The 19,019-nt window shown below is 53.7% G+C and overlaps 1 protein-coding gene across 1 annotated transcript; it reads left to right on the forward strand.

Moving 5' to 3' along the window:
* LOC111154347 (zinc finger family member 783) lies at positions 1-17,064 on the forward strand. Its single transcript, XM_022513902.1, has 6 exons — positions 1-24; positions 2,375-2,776; positions 2,864-2,990; positions 3,148-3,276; positions 10,463-10,585; positions 13,631-17,064. Exons 1-6 carry the CDS (start codon positions 1-3, stop codon positions 14,467-14,469), a joined length of 1,644 nt encoding a protein of 547 aa, XP_022369610.1. The 3' UTR covers positions 14,470-17,064.
* The last annotated feature ends 1,955 nt before the right edge of the window (positions 17,065-19,019 follow it).

The following is a 19,019-nucleotide window of genomic DNA, read 5'->3' on the forward strand; positions in this document are numbered from 1 at the left end:
ATGGCCGAAGCGGCGCCCGCCCGGGTAAGCGCCTCGGCCGGCGGACGCGCAGACGGCCTGGGGCCGCCGCCGCCGCCGCCGCCGCCGTGAGGGTCTGCGCCCCGCAGTCGTGGAGCGGCCCCGCCGCGCGGCCTCCTGCCTCCGCCCAGGCTGGCGCCTGCCGCGTCCCGCCAGCGCGGTCCGCCCCGCCGCCCCGGGTCTGGAGTCCCGGCCGGGCTTTCGGGTCGACCGAGCGGGCGGCCCAAATGGCAGGCTGGCCTGCGGGGCGCGGCGGGGCGGCCCCGACGTTGGGGGACAGGCCCTGCTTCCTAGCAGCACTTCAGATGACAGGCCTTGCCCTGAAGCCGGCTGGCTGTGTGTCCCGCCTGCCCGCCCCACCCCCGTCCATTGTCTGGTCGGAGGCACGCAGGGACGACTGTCGCCCAGCCCCACGCGGTTCAGACAGCGCGAGTGTGAGGCTCAGGGAAGGGACTGGCCCAGGGTCACTCACCGAGTCAGACTGTAGCCCGACGTCTAGGCGAGAACTTCGGGATTACACTCTCATGGAGGCACCCGGTGTTCTACATTTACTGAAGAGAAAGGTGTCAAATGCTGTTTACGAGAGGGACTGTAGGTAGATTTTTTCTCAGATTGGCATGTTGGATTAGATTATTTGGATTATTTTAGAATGTTGGCCGGTAATGCGCAGTATGCCCAATTCTGAGAAAAGAATCTTTTGGCTAGTTTTGATACACCAGAAAATCCCTTGCAAACAGAGCTCAGTAAATGGTTTCTACTATTATTAATACCTCTTAGTGAAGTTTTTGAAACCTTGATTTTTGTGGCTTCTTTGAAAGGAGGAACTTCCACTCCGACTCCTTTAATTAATGAATTTGGTGTGTGCTTCCCTTAGGATTCCCTGAGTGCAAGGGAGAGAAAGGGGGTGGGAATACTGTGGTTTGTGGCCCTGTCCCCTGGGGAATACGCCCCCAGGGCATTTCTGGAACTTCATTGGTGACATCACCAGCTCCCACCTAGCCCTGGGCCAGTCCCTCAGAACTTTTTCTGACCATTTCTTTCCGTTTACTCCTTTCCTTTTGTCATCATACAGTGCCTGAGATTGCCGAGAAACTTTACAAACAGGAATGATTTGCCCCCAACTCTGCTTCTATAGAGTTTTTCTCCTGGAGAAGGAAGAACCACATAATTTTTTCTGCATTCCCCCATGGTCCCTTTACAAAGTCAGGTGGCCAGTAGTTGTTACTGAATGAATGTTGTTTAATTGTGGGGTCATTCATTCATTCAGCAGCTAGCACTCTTTTAGGAGCTGCGAATACAATGGTGAATCACACACACCCTCAGGGAACTTACGTTGGGGGGGTGGACAAATCAGAACCCAGGCAGATGCATACCTGCCTTCTTTTCTTTTTAATATTTTATTTATTTATTTGAGAAAGACAGAAATAGCAAGAGAGAGCACAAGCAGAAAGGAGAGGGAGAAGCAGACTCCCAGCTGAGTAGGGAGTCTCACACGGGCCTTGATCCCTGGACTCGGACCATGACCTGAGCCGCAGGCTGAAGCTTAACCAGTTGAGACACCCAGGCCCCCCCAAAAGGCTTTTAGCACCAGGTCCTGGGACTGGGCTGTTGCACACGCTCCGACCCGTGCATCAGCACTGGGCTGAGTCGAGGCACTCTGGAAGCTCTTTCCAAGGTGCCGAAGGACAGTGGAATGAAAAAGGTGGAGGAAAAAAGCCCAGGGGGATCCGTTTCTTGCCACGTCCCTGAGCCAGAACCAACAACAGCAGCATCGTCCGCATCCTTACTGTTACCGTCTCAGCTGAATCCACGTGGGGCTTGCGTGCGTTGAGTATGTACCACGTGCTAGACACTGGGCTAAGTGCTTTCAACAAAGACTGGGTCATTCATTCTCACGATCATCTCCTGTGAGTACCGTTTTCTAGATGTGGAAGTGAAGTTGAAAGCTGTGTGGAAAGACGGTGCCCAGAGTCAGCCAGCGTGGGAGCGGCGGGCTTGCTGCCTGGACCCCGGCTCTCTGGCCGCAGAGCTCATGTTCTCTGCGCTGTCAGGCCTGTCCCTTCGTCTGCAGAGGAGGAGGAGGAGACTAAGGTCCAAGATGGAAGCCCCCTGAGAGCCGCAGATGCTTTTGTCTTTGGCCGTATGTTTCCTCCCGTTTTCCACTTGCTAACGCCTTGGTCCAGCCAGTGTTTCCTGCCTTCACTGATGTCCCTGCCCACCTCCGACACCTGCCTGACTGGCCCTTAGGATCCCAGCTGGGGCCTTCCCAGGTCAGGCGTCATCGTGAGGCTTTTTGAAGTACACAATTAGATGGGGTCATTCAGAGACCATCTCCCCTTTCTCTTCTTGTGGCCAGGCTCCAGAGAGGGACAAGCAGACAGAGGACGAAAGCCCTTCGACACCTCCTCTGTCACCCCCACCAGCTGTGGAGAAGAACTCTTACCTGTACTCCACGGAGATCACACTGTGGACGGTGGTGGCCGCCATCCAGGCCTTGGAGAAGAAGGTGGACTCCTGCCTGGCCCGCTTGCTGACTCTGGAGGGGCGGGCGGGGACGGCCGAGAAGAAGCTGGCGGACTGCGAGAAGACGGCCGTGGAGTTCGGGAACCAGCTGGAGGGCAAGTGGGCCGTGCTGGGGACCCTGCTGCAGGAGTACGGGCTGCTGCAGAGGCGGCTGGAGAACATGGAGAACCTGCTGAGAAACCGAAATTTCTGGATCCTGCGCCTGCCCCCGGGCAGCAAGGGGGAGGCCCCCAAGGTAGCCCTCGGGCCCCTGGGGTGGGACAGCCCGAGGGACTGTGCCCGTAAGTGTGTGGGTGAGCGTGCGTGACCCTTATGGTTCCAGGTGCCCGTGACCTTTGATGACGTGGCCGTGTATTTCTCTGAGCCGGAGTGGGACAAGCTGGACGAGTGGCAGAAGGAGCTCTACAAGCACGTGATGCGGGGCAACTACGAGACGCTGGTGTCCCTGGGTAAGGAGGTGGCGATCTGGGTCTGTGTCCGCAGATCGGCCTCCAGCGGTCTGCGTCTTTGCACTGACTTCTGTTCTCCATGTGTCTCCAGCTCTGCGGGCAGGTGCGGGGGCAGGTGTCCAGGCCTGACTTAGCTCTCCTTCCATTCCGTGTGCAGATTATGCCATCTCCAAACCAGACATCCTGACCCGGATGGAGAGGGGAGAGGAGCCTTGTGCTGGAGGCCCGTGGGGCCAGGAGGAGGGAAGTAGGAGGGAGGCAGCCCAGCCAAGGAGGCCAAGCCCTGGTGAGTGGGGCAAGACGGGGAGTGAGTGGACCACACTGTTCTCCTGGGCTTGCGGACGAGCCGTGAGCCCAGGAAGGGGCACAGGCCCTGAACCCAAAGGGGGGCCCACTCTGTCCTAGGCCAGCCTAGTCAGGGGTGGGGGCGGAGCTTAGAGCCGCCGGGTTTCGGCTTCTGAACGGGGCGGCCAGCGGTTCTGGCATTGTGTGGTTGTCGTGAGGACTCCGGGACCCGGCAGCCCTCCGGCTTGTACTTGCCGAGCGCTACGTAAGCGGGGACTTAGGGCCGCCAGTGACCCCGCGAGCAGCCGCAGCTCTCCTACTGCCCTCTAGCTCGCCCCCTCCTCCTCTGCTGCTCGACGTGAGCCTGCAGGGGTAAGGCCTGTCACCTACGGCTTCCCTGTGTGGACGCGGCCCCCCCGGGGGGCATCCAGGGCCGACTTGGTCCCCACAGCTGGTGTGGTAAGGGACGGTGCGGTTCCCAAGTTGACTCTGATATCAGAGTCTTCTGGGAATCTTTTTAAAAGGTTAAATTTAAAAAAATAAATGGAGGTAGGAAGGAGTGCCAGACCTCTTCGTGAGTGTCACCCGTGTGGGGCGGCGACCGGGCGTTGGCTTCCCCCGTCTCTTCCCGCTCTCTGAGCGGAACTGACCTACCAGTGTCGGAAGCAGCGGATGAACATCTGCCCCCGTCCCGGTGCTCTTTTCCCCAAGTGTCTCAAAACTGTTTGCTATAGGTGGTGGGTCCTGATGCGGGGACACCGAAGTCCACCTGTTGCTTTCGATTTATAAAAAGCCCCCCTCCCGCCCCAAATTTAACAGCCTTGTTGAGATGAAGTTAGCATCCCAGGCAGTTCCCGGATTAGAGTATACAGCTCGGTGTTTTCACCCTTCTTCATAGCTGTGTACCCTTGCCACAGCTGGAACTTTCCTTGCCCGCCAAAGAGAAGCCTGTCCCCGTGGTGTTGACTTCCTGTTTCCCTCCTGCTGCTCCCCAGCCCGAGGCAACTACTCATCTGCCCTCTTGTGTCTTAGATTCGCCTGTTCTGGACATTTCACGTGAATGGAGTCCTACTGTGTGCGACCTTTCGTGTCTGCCGTCTGTCACTGGGCGCGTGCTCCGGGCTTCCCCACCTTGTGGCCTGCGGCACTGCCTCCCTGGGCACACACGTTGCTGCCTTCTGTCTCTCGACACCTCAGTTCATGCCCATCCTCCCCTCCCCCTCTTGAATATTATTTACTTGTTGACATTCTAATGTCATTTATCTTTTTTTTTTTTTAAGGTTTTATTTATTTGTCAGAGAGAGAGCGAGCGAACACAAGCAGGGGGAGCAGCAGGCAGAGGGCCAAGCAGAGTCCCCACCATGCAGAGAGCGTGATGTGATGCGGGGCTTGATCCCAGGACCCCGAGATCATGACCTGAGCTGAAGGCAGAGGCTTAACCTACTGAGCCACCCAGGCGCGCCATAAAGTCATTTATCATTTCAAATGCCATCATTTCCCGTATTCTGGATTTGGTGTCATTTATTGTTTTTCTCTTTCTTGCATTTCCTATAAACTGGTAAATCAGGAGGCTTCTTTGGGTTCAGGTTCAACCTCACGGGCCACATGGCTTCAGAGGTGGTGGCGTGTACTCCTTGCCAGGCCCACGGCACGAGGCACCGAGGCTCCATCCTCGTGCCTTCTGGTGATCCTGGGCTCTGTCTTCTGTTACAAAGCTCCCCATCACCTTCTCACCTGGTGATTACCGGTCATTGAACATTGTTCCCCAGATTTGTTATTCCATTAGGGTTGCAAAATGGTGAGAGTCTGTCATACTTAGGCACTGCATCGGTGAAATTCTTTTACAAACAGTACTTTCCTTAATCAACTCTTAGTTACCCTGAAATAGGGTCTGTACAGAAGAGGCAGGATAGAAGCTTAATTCTTTATCTTTATAAGTTTTCACAGTGAAGTTACTCCTTTAGGAGCCTTTAAAGGTGACCAGTACTTGGGATTTTTTTTTCCTGACTTTTTTTTTTTTTTTTTTAAAGATTTTATTTATTTATTTGACAGAAAGAGAGCTCACAAGCAGGCAGGGAGGCAGGCAGAGAGAGGAGGAAGCAGGCTCTCCACAGAGCAGAGAGCCCGATGCGGGGCCTGATCCCAGGACGCCGGGATCATGACCTGAGCCGAAGGCAGAGACTTTAACCCACTGAGCCACCCAGGCGCCCCTTTTCTGACTTTTTTTTAATGACTTCAGAGACTTTTAAATATTTTATATATACCAATCGTTTGCAGCCATTATTTTTTGTGCTTAAATTGTCCCATCTTTAGCTCATGGGAGCCCTTTCAAGTTGGCCGTGAGGTCATTTTGATGTGACTTCAGTGGCTTTCAGATACCATAAGATGTTCTAGAATCATCTAATGTATTTCCTGCCTCAGATCTGGAATACAAATTTCTCCAAGGAGTATTGATTCAGTGGCAAATGATATTTGGATACCTCAATATGAGTGCTAATGATTGCTAATTTTTGGCATTACTTTAGGCCTTTTCAGAAAAAAATTTTTTTTTTTTAGAAAATATGTATTTTTGGGGGCACCTGGGTGGCTCAGTGGGTTAAAGCCTCTGCCTTCAGCTCAGGTCATGATCCCAGGGTCCTGGGATCGAGCCCCGCATCGGGCTCTCTGCTCAGAGGGGAACCTGCTTCCCTTCCTCTCTCTCTGCCTGCCTTTCTGCCTACTTAAAAAAAAAAAGAAAAAAGAAAGAAAATATGTATTTTTTTTAAAGATTTTATTTATTTATTTGACAGATAGAGATCAGAAGTAGGCAGAGAGGCAGGCAGAGAGAGGGGGATGGGAAGCAGGCTCCCCGCCGAGCAGAGAGCCCGACTCGGGACTCCATCCCAGGACCCTGGGATCATGACCTGAGCCGAAAGCAGAGGCTTTAACCCACTGAGCCACCCAGGTGCCCCTAGAAAATATGTATTTTGGGGGTGCCTGGGTGGCTCAGTGGGTTAAGCCTCTGCCTTCGACTAGGGTCCTGATCTCAGGGTCCTGGAATCTAGCCCTGCGTCGGGCTCTCTGCTCAGCAGGGAGCCTGCTTCCTCCTCTCTCTCTGACTGCTTCGCTGCCTACTTGTGATCTCTCTCTCTGTCAAGTGGATAAATAAAATCTTTAAAAAAAAAAAGTATTTTTGGAAAGGAAAATATCATGAGTTCATAGTGATATTTCTCATTCAAATGTAATGTTCTTGATCTTATACTTGAATATCACTTTTATTTTACATGGAAATCTTAAACAATTAGACTTTCGATTGAAGGCTGAAATTTTTCTGCAGCTCTTTTTGTCCTCTGAACATACTCCATTCAGGACTTATAGACAAAGTAATGCCTTTTATTTTTATTTTATTTTATTTTTTTAAAGATTTTATTTATTCATTTGACAGAGACACAGTGAGAGAAGGAACACAAACAGGGGGCATGGGAGAGGGAGAAGCAGTCTTTCTGATGAGCAGGGACCCCAATGCAGGGCTCAATCCCAGGACCCTGGGACAGTGACCTGAGCCAGAGGCAGACGCCTAACTGAGCCACCCAGGTGCCCCGAAGTAATGCCTTTTAAAGTCACTTGAAATAATTATTTTCTCTATGGGGTTATGTCACCAACTTGATACACAGTTAAGTTCACTTGTTTCTATTTATTTTTAGATTACTTATTTATTTTAAAAAGATTTAAAAAAATTTTTTTAAAGATTTTATTTATTTGACAGAAAGAGACATAGGAAGGAGGGAGCACAAGCAGAGGGAGAGAGAGAGAGGGAGAAGCAGGCCTCCCGCTGAGCAGAGAGACCAGTATGGGGCTTATCCCAGGACCTTGGGATCATGACCCCAGCTGAAGGCAGAGGATTAACTGACTGAGCCACACAGGTGGCCCTATTTTTAGGTGTTTAGAAATGGCTCTTTTTACCTTTTCATTTAATGTTTTGAATACATAAGGCATGTTATGTTTGCAAAGTCAGAATGGTTTAAAAGGATGCATTCAGGAAAGTCTTATTTCCATTCTTATTCCCTTGTCCCTATAGATAATCATTTTTTTAAAAAAGATTTTATTTATTTATTTATTTGACAGAGAGTGAGAGAGCGCAGTGCAGGGGGAGACAGTGCAGGGGGAGAGGGAGAAACAGGCTCCCTGATAAGCAAGGAGCCCTATGTGGGGCTCGATCCCAGGACTCCAGGATCATGACCTAAGCCGAAGACAGATGCCCAACTGATTGAGCCACCCAGGCGCCTCTCTTCTAAGAGTTTTGTGTTTTAGCTCTTACATTTAGATCTTTGATTCATTTGAGTTAGATTTTTTATATATGGAGTTAGATAAAAATCCAACTTTTATTCTTTTGCATGTGGATATGCAGTTTTCCCAGCACCATTTGTTGAAAAGACTGTCCTTTCCCCATTGAGTGGTCTTGGGATGCTCCTAAAATGTCACTTGACTAGGTATGTGAAGGTTTATGGCTTAGTTCTGTTTATTTATTCTATTGATGCTAGTACTACCGCACTGTTTTGATTACAGTGTCTTTGTAAGTTTTGAAATTAGGAAGTCCTTCCACTTTGTTCTTCCTCCTTAATATTATTTTCACTCTTTGGGGTCCCTTGAGATTCCATATGAATTTTAGGATGGGGTTTTTCTCTTTCTGTAAAAAATGGCATTGAGACTTTGATAGAGATTGCATTGAATCTGTAGGTCACTTTGGTAGTTAATATAAACAATATTAAGCCTTCCAACCCATGAACATGGTATGTTTCCATTTACTTATTATGCCTTTAATTTCTTTCTGCAGTGTTTTGTAGTTTTCATTGTAAAGGCCTTTCACCTCCTTGGTTAAATAGTTCCTTTTTTTTTTTTTTTTAAAGATTTTACTTATTTGGCAGAATAACAGAGATCACAAGTAGGCAGAGCGGCAGGCAGAAAGAGGGGGAGCAGCAGGCTCCCTGCTGAACAGAGAGCCCGAAGCAGGGCTTGATCCCAGGACCCTGAGATCATGACCTGAGCCAAAGGCAGAGGCTTAACCCACTGAGGCACCCAGGTGCCCCAGTTAAATAATTCCTGAGGCTTTCATTCTTTTTGATACTATTATAAGTGGAATTGTTTCTCTAATTTTCTTTTCAAATTGCTTGTTATTAGTGTATAGAAATACTAATTTTTGTATATTGACTTTTGTCCTGCTACTTTGTTGAATTAATTTGCTAGTCCCTACAGTTCTTTGTGGAATCTTTAGGGTTTTCTGCATATTTCATCTTTGAAGAGATCATTTTATTTCTTCCTCTCCAATTTGGATGTTATTTATTTCTGTTTCTTGTTAACTTGCTCTGGCCCGGGCTTCCAGTCCTTTGTTGAATGGGTGGTAAAAGTGGACATTTTGCCTTGTTCCTGATCTTAGGGGAAAAGCTTTCATTCTTTGACCATTGAATGTGCTGTTCACTGTTGGTTTTTCATATATGGCTTTTATTATGTTGAGATAGTTTCTGTGTCTGGTCTTTTGAATGGTTTTATCATGGAAGGGTGTTGAATTTTGTCAGATGCTTTTTCTGCATTAACTGAGATGTTTTCCCTGTTTTCGTGAGGTGTTTTCCCTTCATTCTGTTAATATGGTGTGTTCTGTTGGTTTTGTTTCATACGCTGAACTAACATTGCATTCCAGGAATACACTCTACTTGGTCATGGTGTTTAATCCTTTTTTTTCCCCCCAAGATTTCATTTATTTATTTGAGAGAGAGAGAGCATGAGGGGGTGGGGTGGCAGAGGGAGAGGGAGAAGCAGACTCCCCATTGAGCAGGGAGCCCAATGCAGGGCTCGATCTCAGGACCCTGGGATCATGACTTGAGCTGAAGGCAGATGCTTAAATGACTGAGCCCCTCGGCACCCCGGCAACAGTTGTTTGTTTGGTTGGGTTTTTTTTAGATATTATTTATTTGAGAGAGAGAGAGAGCACAAGATGGGGGAGGGTCAGAGGGAGAAGCAGACTCCCTGCTGATTGGGGAGGCTGATGTGGGACTCGATTCTGGGGCTCCCAACTGACTGAGCCATCCAGGTGCCCCAACAGTGTTGTTTTTTTTTTAAGATTTATTTACTGATTTGACAGAGAGAGTGTGCAAGCATAGCAGGGGAGGGAGAAGCAGGCTCCCTACTGAACAGGGAGCCCGATGCAGGGCTCGATCTCAGGACCCTGGGATCATGACCTGAGCCGAAGACCCATGCTTAACGACTGAGCCACCCAGGCGCCCCATTAGCAGTGTATTTTTCATGATACCTCTCTTACATGAGGGGGGGTGAGTATCCTTTTATTTATGGGCCATTTAAATTTCTTACTCTGTGAACTCTGTGTTCATCTCTTTTGACCTAGAACCTTTTTAAAAATGCGATTAATGGGCGCCCAGGTGGCTCGTTCGCATCTGACTTTGGCCTGGGTCATCATCTCAGGGTCCTGGGATTGAGTCCCATGTCAGGCTCCGTGCTCAGCAGGGAGTCTGCTTCTCTCTGCCTCTCTCCCCTCTGTCTCTCCCTCTCCCCACTCATGTTCGAGCTTGTGCTCTCTCTCTCTCCGATATATTAAATCTTTAAAAAAACCAAAACTGCAGGGGCACCTGTGTAACTTAGTTGGTTAAGCATCTGCTTTTGGCTGGAATCATGATCCTAGGACCTCAGGATCAAGCCCCATGTCAGGCTCCCTGCTCAGTGGGGAAGCTGCTTCTCCTTCTCTCTCTGCCCCTCCCCTTGCTTGTGTGTGCATGCACTCAGTGTCTCTGTCTCTCAAGTAAAATCCTTAAAAATAAATACAATAAAGTGTTTTTCAAGAAATGCGTAATTCCTAGGCCTACCCAGAACCACCGATGAGAATCTTGGGGTGCTTCCAGGGGCATCCCTATACGTCAGGGTGGTATAGGACTTGGGCCCGGAAACCACTGTTGTGTTGTTCTGAGCCGGGACGCCCGAACAAGCCACACGACTTGTCTGGTGCGCTCAGACGTTACTGTGCTGGATCTTTTCCTTCTCCTTTAGCCACAAGCGATCCGTGACGTCCACTTAAATGTCCTAGCCTGTGTTGGACCCGATGCCCCCAGTCCTGGTGACTGCAGGCGGCCCTGCGGCACAGGCTCCTGCCACCGGGAGGGATCTCTGTGTTGTCCTTGGCGTCACTGAATTGCATTTTCCAGGCGTACCTCCACGTCCAGAGCACATCCCCGTCAGCCCTGCCCGGGAAGAACCAAAAGAAGAGCAGGTCCCCAGGCACCGGCAAGACTCCGAGAAGAGAGTGACCGTACCCGGAGCAAGCACGGGTGAGTGAGGGCCGCCCACCGGGCCGCTGTGCAAAGAGCATCGTGACACATGACCAGACGCGCTACTGAGAAACGTGCTGAAGCGTGAGGGTGGGACAGATGACGGGCACCAGGCTTGGCTGAGCTGGACGGGCTTCCTGGGAAGGGGACCCTGCGACAGGCCTTAGAGGAGGAAGCGTAGATTTTAGCTGGGAACGAAGGGCGTTTTTTGCAGGAGAAAATGGGCTGAGCAAAAGTGTGGGTTCCTGAGGCCTGCTAGGGGCCAGGCCCTCTGGCTGGGCTGGAGTGAGGAGAAGGGCGCATGAAGGCAGGTACCGGGCCTCCTCCGGCTTCCTGCAATGGTCCCGTTAACCGGGCAGTCTGTGTTCTGGGCCTAGCGCGGTGCTGGCACATGCATTCATTCCTCAGCAAATGTCCTCTCTCTGGAGGCCTGTGGGGGACTCTCTGGCTTCCGTCCCCCCTTCCAGTGCTCTCTGTTCGCTCGTGTGTGAAGGAAGTTCCTGTCCATCCTTTCACAAAATAGAGCACAACTCGGAGGGCATTTGGCCTCACACATTTACTCCAGAGCCCTGCTGTCTGCCTGCAGCATGGCTTTGCCAGCTTGCCTTCTCCTGCCCTCTTCCTCTTCTTCCTCCTCCTTCCTCCTCCTTCCTCCTTGTTCCCTCGGGCCTGACTTTTCAGTCTGGGTTGCTTTCCCTTCAGTGACTATGAGCTCCCTGGGGTGGGGGGGGTGACCCTCCCTCTCTCCCCGTGCCCTCCTGCCCAGCCAGTGTGTAAGCAGAGAGGACCTTCTCTTTGTCCCTGCTCCCCTGCAGACCTGACACCGGGCCCCAGGGGCCTCCCCAAACCCTCTGTCCTTCGATGGTCCGTGAGGGTGACGGAGTTGTCCGCGCTGGCCCAGATGGGAACTAGGGTCATGGCCTTCACGGCTTTCCTCTCCCCTCCGAAGCAGAGGCCATGGAGCGGGCAGTCCTCTGGACAGAGCAGGCATTCGAGCATATCCGGGGTCTGTTTGGAGCCTCTGCCGTCCTGCACGAGCCCAGTGTCAGGAAGGGCCCTCACAGTGTCTCTCGCACAGGGCCTCCAGCCGTGGTTAAACAGGAGCAAGAATTTTCAGGTGGGGAGTCTCCAGCATCCCCTCCCAGGGAGAGGCTGCCCGGCATGGGGCCAGGTGAGTGACGGGAGGGGCCCTTGGCTGTGGGGTGGGAGGCGGTGCAGTGGGCCCCGGGAGGGTGCTTCTTCCTAGGGGTCCTTGCCTCATTCCCAGGTCCTGTTGCCCTACGGCTCTTCGTGACCCCGACTGTCTAGGTCCTGGTCTTCCCCCATCATGTCTGGCCTGGTGGGAAGGTGCTGCTCGAACACAGGCTGCGCGCACCAGGTTCGGGGTCTGGTGACAGAAGGGCCTCACGGCAACCCTGTGAATGGTCCTAACGCACAGTCTCCGATGTCTCACAGTTTGTATGCGGTGGTCTACGATTTAAATTCAGGTCCTCCACCTAGAGGCCACAAAACCGGGCTTACACCCTGATGAGCAGGAAAAAATGTAGCAATTATCGCCCATTCCAGCTTTGGGGTGGTTTTCTGCCCTGAGAGAAAGGGATCCAGTTCTCACCTGGTCCCATCCTGCTTTGATGGGAGGCAGAGGTGAGATGTGGGCCCACCTTGGGGTTGTGGCATGGTGGGCGTCCAAGCTGGAGATGGGCTTCAGATGAAGAGGTCTGGGAACCTTGGCCTTCACATGGAATAGGGCCGGAGACCCACACTAATCCCCAAGTTTAGGAATACCACAGTAGCCCCTTAAATGCAACACTTTAGATGCAAAGTTCAGATGCTTCTTAGAGACTCTTAACTGATTCTGTAGCTGTAGGACTAAATTACAAACGGCAGGGTCATGTCCAACATAGAAACCAAAGTTTTGTCCGGAGTTATTTGTGAGGGTTGCTGGGCAGCTGCACTTGAGCAAAGAACCCCGAGGTCTTGACATCAGGTGCTGGTCTAGAAGGTTTGGCAGTTAGCGGAGTCTCCTGGGGTGGGATTTAAATTCATGCTTCAGCAAGAAGCGAACTCCCTCTTGCTCTGGATCTTGGAAATCGCTCGTGAGGGGCCAAAGGTTCCGTTCTAATAGGCAGAGGGTAAGGTTCACTGTCAGCCTTCGAACAGACCATGGGCTGCCGCAGCTGAGCTGCTGGGCTCGGGGAGAGGTCAGAGAAACCAGTCGGGGCTGATTCCAGAAAAGCCCAGAGGGGAACAGCAGTGAAGGATCTCGAAGAGTGCACGGTGTTCCAGGTAGGGCCTGTGGCCGGGATCTTCCTTCCCAGCACCAGGGCCCGTGTGTTGCCTCCAAGCCCCCACTCTCTCCTCTGTCTTGGCAGTTCCCAGCCTCAATCCCATCTCAGAGTCAAGTGCTGACTCACACTGAGGTCCAGCCAGGAAGCCGAGGTCCTTGTGCCTCCCACCTGTCCCCGGAGAGCAGGTGCCAGACAGGGAGTGGATGCTCAGGTAGATTTGTTACGTGGATGAGCAGCTGGGAGTGTGGCTGAAACGCTGGCCTCCTCCAGGCCCGAGGCTCCTTACCTGCCCCAGTGGCCCCAGGGCTCACTGTCATTCACAGATGGGAACTAACCTCGTCAGAACTCCTGGGGACCGGTGCGGCCAATGTATCTCAGGGTGCAGGGTCCCCCCACATCCTCCCACCTGTTTGCTTTCACTCTGTCTGCCCTCTGACCCCTGGCACCCTGGCTTCTGGTTTTGCGGTTTCGTCTCCTCTCTCCTGATGTCCGTAGCTTGGCCTCCAGGAATGGGCCGTGTGACAGCAAACAGCCAGTGGGGGGCTGCTCAGGCGACAGTGCCTGCTCCGTAGGACCAAGGGAACGGGGTCCCTGATGTGTGTGCTGTGAGCGCTTGCAGGAGAAAGAGCTCCGTGAAGACGGGAGCAGGGCGGAGCTGACCCGGCTAGGGCTGTGCTTGGAGCCCGGGGCTGGGTGGCGTGGCCTCGGTGGGCACCACTGTGGCCCACTTGAAGTCAATGGAGATTCCTTTCTCCAGGCGGTGGCAGCGTGGTCATCAAGACAGAAGCCCAGTCCGAGGACGAGATGATACCCGAGCAGCTCTTCCTGGGCGAGTCCCACAGCCAGCCAGTGTGTAGGATGGCCAAGGGGCCCAGGAGCAGAACCGAGGGCCCTGGCCGGCTGCCTGCGGCAGGGGTGCCACGGGTGCGGCCGGCGGACCCGCGGGCCCCTGGAGCCGTTGGGGAGCCGCCCCGCATCCTCCCCCGCCGGCGAGAGCGGACCTTTCCCTGCCCTGACTGTGGGCAGAGTTTCCGCTTGAAGATTAACCTGACCATTCACCAGCGGACCCACGTGGAGGAGGAGCCCAGGGAGACTCCGGGGAGCTCGCCCACTGGCTGGGGGGAGGCCCCTTCCACTCTGGAGCCGGGGGAGGTGGTGGTGCCCGGCCCGGTCATCCGCTGGCTCCCCGAGGAGCCCGGAGGCCGCCGCTCCCTGGCCGGCCGCTCCCTCCTGGTGCGGCGGCCAGCGGCCGGCAAGGTGTACCACTGCAGCGAGTGCCTGCGCTTCTTCCAGCAGCGGAAGAGTCTGCTGCTGCACCAGCGCCTGCACACGGGCACCAGCCAGGGCTGGCCGGCCTGTCCCTACTGCGGCAAGGCCTTCCGCCGGCCCTCCGACCTCTTCCGCCACCAGCGCATCCACACGGGCGAGCGGCCCTACCAGTGCCCCCAGTGCGGCCGCGCCTTCAACCGGAACCACCACCTGGCGGTCCACATGCAGACTCACGCCCGAGGCCAGGCGGGCCCGCACTGCCCCACTTCCCCGGCCCTCCCCCGGAGCCCCCCGCGGCCCCGGCCCAGCCACAGCGAGGAGGGCTAAGCGGCCAGGAGCCTGCAGGGGTACCCTCCGGCTCTCTCCGGGGTCACCCCACAGCAGGACTCCTGTCCGCCTTCGGGCTTTTCCCCGGTGCCTGGCGCTGGTTCCTCGTTCTGGAATAGCTTTGGAGAGAGCTTTTTTTCATTCAGATGGGAAGCAGTGGCCTTTTTGGTGACAGTGTGTGTATGACCAGAAGCCTCAAATTCCTGTTTCCTAAGTTCATCACTCTTTGCTGCCTTTTCTACATTCCTGACTTAGAAAGGATCCCTTCAGGCTTAGAGGATGCCAACTTTTGGTGAGAGACTGTGGCGGGTATCTGAGACCGGCACTGGAGATAGTGGCCCTTCCAGTAGCGGGCGACGGAGACACGGAGGGCCTGCCGTTCGTAATGTACACAGAGGTCACAGCAGAGTGGACAGTTTGAAGAGTAGGAGCTGGAAATTTGAGTTTTCCTACTGTGTTATTTTGAAACCTTTTTTTCCCTTCCTTATGGAGTTTTTTTAGTGTTTTTTTAAGGGTTACGTGTGGTTGCAAAGGGGACCAGGAGCCCTGAGGGGCAGGAATTATTCTGCTACCTCCTTGTGTGTAGGGATGGTGGAGGGGCTGTTCAGATCAGCCCAGGTATTGGTGGGGGCTTGGCTGCTGCTCTGACACGGGGTGCCTTCCTGGGTGTGCTTCTTTGGCCCAGAGTGCTTCCCAGTATCCCAACATCCGTGATTGATTTTGGTTATTAGTTGAGAGGGGAAACAGGCCTGGAGTGGCGGACCCTTCCCCCAAGGTCTCAGTATTATGGGTATGCACGCTCCATGGACTTAGGGGGTGGGGGAGATGCAGACCCAGCCCAGGAAGCTCTTCCCAGAGAGGAAGCTCCTGATGTGGGTGAGGCTGGGAAGCCAGGCTGGACTCCTGGGCTGCCACCGCCTGAGCTGTCCTGTTAAAGGAGCGGTGTGTTCCAAGAACTTGGGGCTGGTAGCAGAGATAGGCCAAGAGACGGGGATGGGTTTCTTTAACCACCTCTTGTGTCCTGTTCCTCACCTGTCAGAGGGGGTAATGACCCCGGTGCATCCTACCTCACCTTAGCGCTTTCAGGGTCACAAAAGATTAAGAGGCAGTGGGGCAGATAGGAAGCCTGGTTGTATCCTCTTCAAGTTCAGGGCCCCCCTTCTCTTCCATGTTCTCCAGCTCTTTGTCCCTGTCAGAATCCCTCAGGAAAGACCTTTATTTCCTAGGGTGAGTGGAAGGTCTCGGGTGCAGAGCGAGGTGAGACTTTCCCGTTGGGCTATATCGACAAGGAGCCCTTTGTATTTCAGTGGAACAAATTCTTACCAAAGCACGAGGTTCGGACCGTAGGAGTTCGGGCAATAGCGTCAGGCCTCCTGGAGAAGTCTTGGTGGCAGCTAGCATCTGTGCCTCTTCGGTCACACCACTTTGGGTGCTGCCTAGAGAGCAACCCTTGGTTTGGGCGATTTGAAACTGGAGTACTGCGTCCTCAGCTATTTTGATTGTTGTCTTATTGGCTTTGGCACTATGTGAAGTGGCCAGCATTCAGACCTGCTTCCAGGCGTCTGGGTCCCTGGCTGTGCCACTTCTTCTTATCCCTCTGACCCTCTCCCCTCTCCCAAAGTCCTGAACAGAGTTGGGGGCAGATGGGAACGTTGCCATCATCTCTGGGGCAAGAGTGAGTATGCAAGTCAGTGAGAGCCCAGCCAAGCTCCCCTGGGCTTGGGAGGAAGGGCTTCCACCCTCCCCAGCTGTGCATTCTGCTCGTTTCCTCTGGCATCCCCAACCCTCACCAGGGGCACCACAAGTCAGGGCTGGGCTGTCACCAAGTGTTCAGACAGGATATGGTGCAAATGGAGCTGCTCTGAGCCTTCCTCTTCCCTGTAAGAGCTAGTCTCGGGTGTTCCCTCGGGATGCCTCAAGGGTCGAAAGTCCTAGACCTTTCTAAGGCTAAATGCCCTGTGTAAACACGGGTACTCTAGCAATAGTACAAACCAGGGGTGATCGCTGGACACAGGCCCTCTCATTTCTTCCAAAGCACTCAGGGTGCTGGTTCCTGGCTGGGCCTTGTGAGCTTGCCTGGCACTCGATAGGTTTTCAGAGAACATTCTTCACACCAAAAGGAGCCGATGCGTGCAGCGTGGTGTGGGAGCAGAGTGGTGCTCCAGAAGCTGGCAGCTAGAAACCCGTTTGGCCTTCGACTGGCTCCTAGCTCTGTGTCTTGGCTTCTTTGTTTGGAAACGAGGAGGGGTGGGGTCCTGGTGCTAAAGGCCCTTAGGAACTGTGAGGGTAGCGGCCCTTTGCCTTCATCGGTGCTCAATAAATATGTTGAATTGAGTGAGTGCGCATGGTCCGTTGCTTGCGCTCCGGGAGTCAGCCCTTCTGGACAGTCTGACCTCCAGGCTGGCCCCACTGCCCCGCACAGGCCAGGGGCCCCCAGGCTGTAACCGAGCGCGGGAGCTACCCCCTTGCCACGCCCCATCAGCAGCTAGCCCCGCCCACCCTGGGAGTCCCCTGCGGGGGCGGGGCCTCTTCCGGGCCTCGGGGGCGCGTGCTGGGGCGGAGCTTCCAGGATTGGCCAATGAGGAGCGGGCTCCAGGACGCGGGGCGGGTCCCACTCGGGGCAGGGCTGCCGCCTGCTGGGGCTACCGCGACGCGGACGCTGCGCTCTCGCGCTCAAGCCCGGCCCGCGCACGGGTTAGCGCGGTTGTCTCGGAGGATGTCTTGGAATTGGGGAGGCGCAGCCTTCGTGGAGTGGTGATGACCACCGCGATGCTCGAGGCCGCCGCTGTGTGAGGTCAACGATAAAGGACCTTCTCTCTTGGCCGCAGTTTGCCGGTGTGCGGACTTAGCCGCCAGATTTCCGAGGTTCCCGCCAGCGCCGACGTCTGGGGGAGCCCGGTCTATGGGGAGGGGGCAGCATGGACCACGGACGTCCTCACTCCAGAGACCCTCCCCGGCCTTCCTCTCTTGGGCCTGCCCTTCAGCCCATCCACCCCGCCCCCAGCACTGACCCCTTAGGAAGACCGTCACCCCCTTTTCCGTGCTGAGACCTGTTGCTGTCATCTTGGGAGGTTACTTTCCTCCCCAACCTAGGCCCTTGCCTTCCTCCTGTGGAGCTGTCTTCCACCGACTGTGAGGATCCCCTAAACTCTTCCAGGCCCGAACTCTGATTTCAGTCAGGATGCGTTTGAGGGCCTGCTTGCTCTTTTCTGCAATTCGCCAAGAAGTCCTTCCTGCAGCTGCTGGGAGGGGGTCTGGGTTAGAGAGGACTTTCGGTTACGTGTGCTTCAGGCTCAGACTGGACTTCGTCTGTCCCTAGCCTATGTGACAAGAACTGTCAAGACGAGATTTTCCCTTCTCTCCGAAGGTAGAGGTGTCATCTCCTGGTAGAAAATAGCTCTGAAATGGTTTTCGGTCCATCCCTCAGTGCCAGGTCTCTGACAGCGCATTACAGGACTGGAAGTTGTTCATCCTTAATCTGTGCAGACCAGATCTTCATCCTCCAGGCTACACCTTGCACCGATCAGAGGCCAGACTCAGAGATGGAACGATGGCACAGTGAGAGAAGGAAGGAAGGGACAAGAGTCTGATGATTCATACTTAGCACGTGTTGAACATTTTGCAAAGCGCTTTCTGGAGGAGGTTTCAGGGGAGTCTCAGTTGCCAGAATCGGGCTAATCAGTCTTTGGTTCACAACCCAGTCTGATTGTCAGCCCTCAGCCTTTATGTTTGTTTTAGTGATAATAACATGTGCCAAAGCCAGTAATACACGCCGAGTGCTTTTCCACACCTTTAGTTCACTTCATCCTCACAACTACCCCCCAAACATGCAGGATTCGAATAGCAGGAGAGGTATCAAGTCAACTTCTAGTAAAGCTGCGTTTCGAGGAATGTTTCCAATATACCTCAGGTATCTCCGGGGAGGCACTCCTGAATTTCTTATTTTATGACTTCTAGTAATATGCAATAAATTTTCTATGCCCTGGGGCAGGATATTTTTTGAACTATTTCCTTGTTCTGACGACTCTTAGGTGCTGGCTTTCAACTTTCTCTGGCTCCACTTCCTGGCAGCTAGGACTGACCCAGTGTGGCGGGCACTCGGGGGCTGGTAAACAAGGCACCTGGGTCGCAGGGCACTAATAGGCAGGTCAAGAGGTCACATGCCAGTAAATGTCGGGTGGAGGGCCTTACAGACACCAAAGCCAGAACAACAGAACCTTACCTCTGAGTCCTGAATAATGGGAGCGGGTTTGCTCTAGAACGCTCCACAGCGGACATAGCATTCCCAGAGTGCATTGGTTCCCTGGGAAGTTTTCCGGACCACTCACTTCCTCACTTCTGGGCTGTGTTCCCAGATGAAGGAAAAAAGTCTGGCTCAGTAATTGGCTAGGCCAGTATCTCTATTATGTGGTAGGGCTGTGATTCAAATCCGTTACACTCTGTCCAGTCATGGTGCAAATGCTTTGTTATTCATCCTCCATTGCCCCTGGGTCTTGGTTCAGGATTCTTCCCTTGGGGGCTCTGTGGTGTCCAGCGTCCACTGCCAGCCA

Source organism: Enhydra lutris, unplaced genomic scaffold, assembly GCF_002288905.1.
Source record: "Enhydra lutris kenyoni isolate GAN:26980312 unplaced genomic scaffold, ASM228890v2 scaffoldscaffold37, whole genome shotgun sequence".
NCBI lineage: Eukaryota > Metazoa > Chordata > Mammalia > Carnivora > Mustelidae > Enhydra > Enhydra lutris.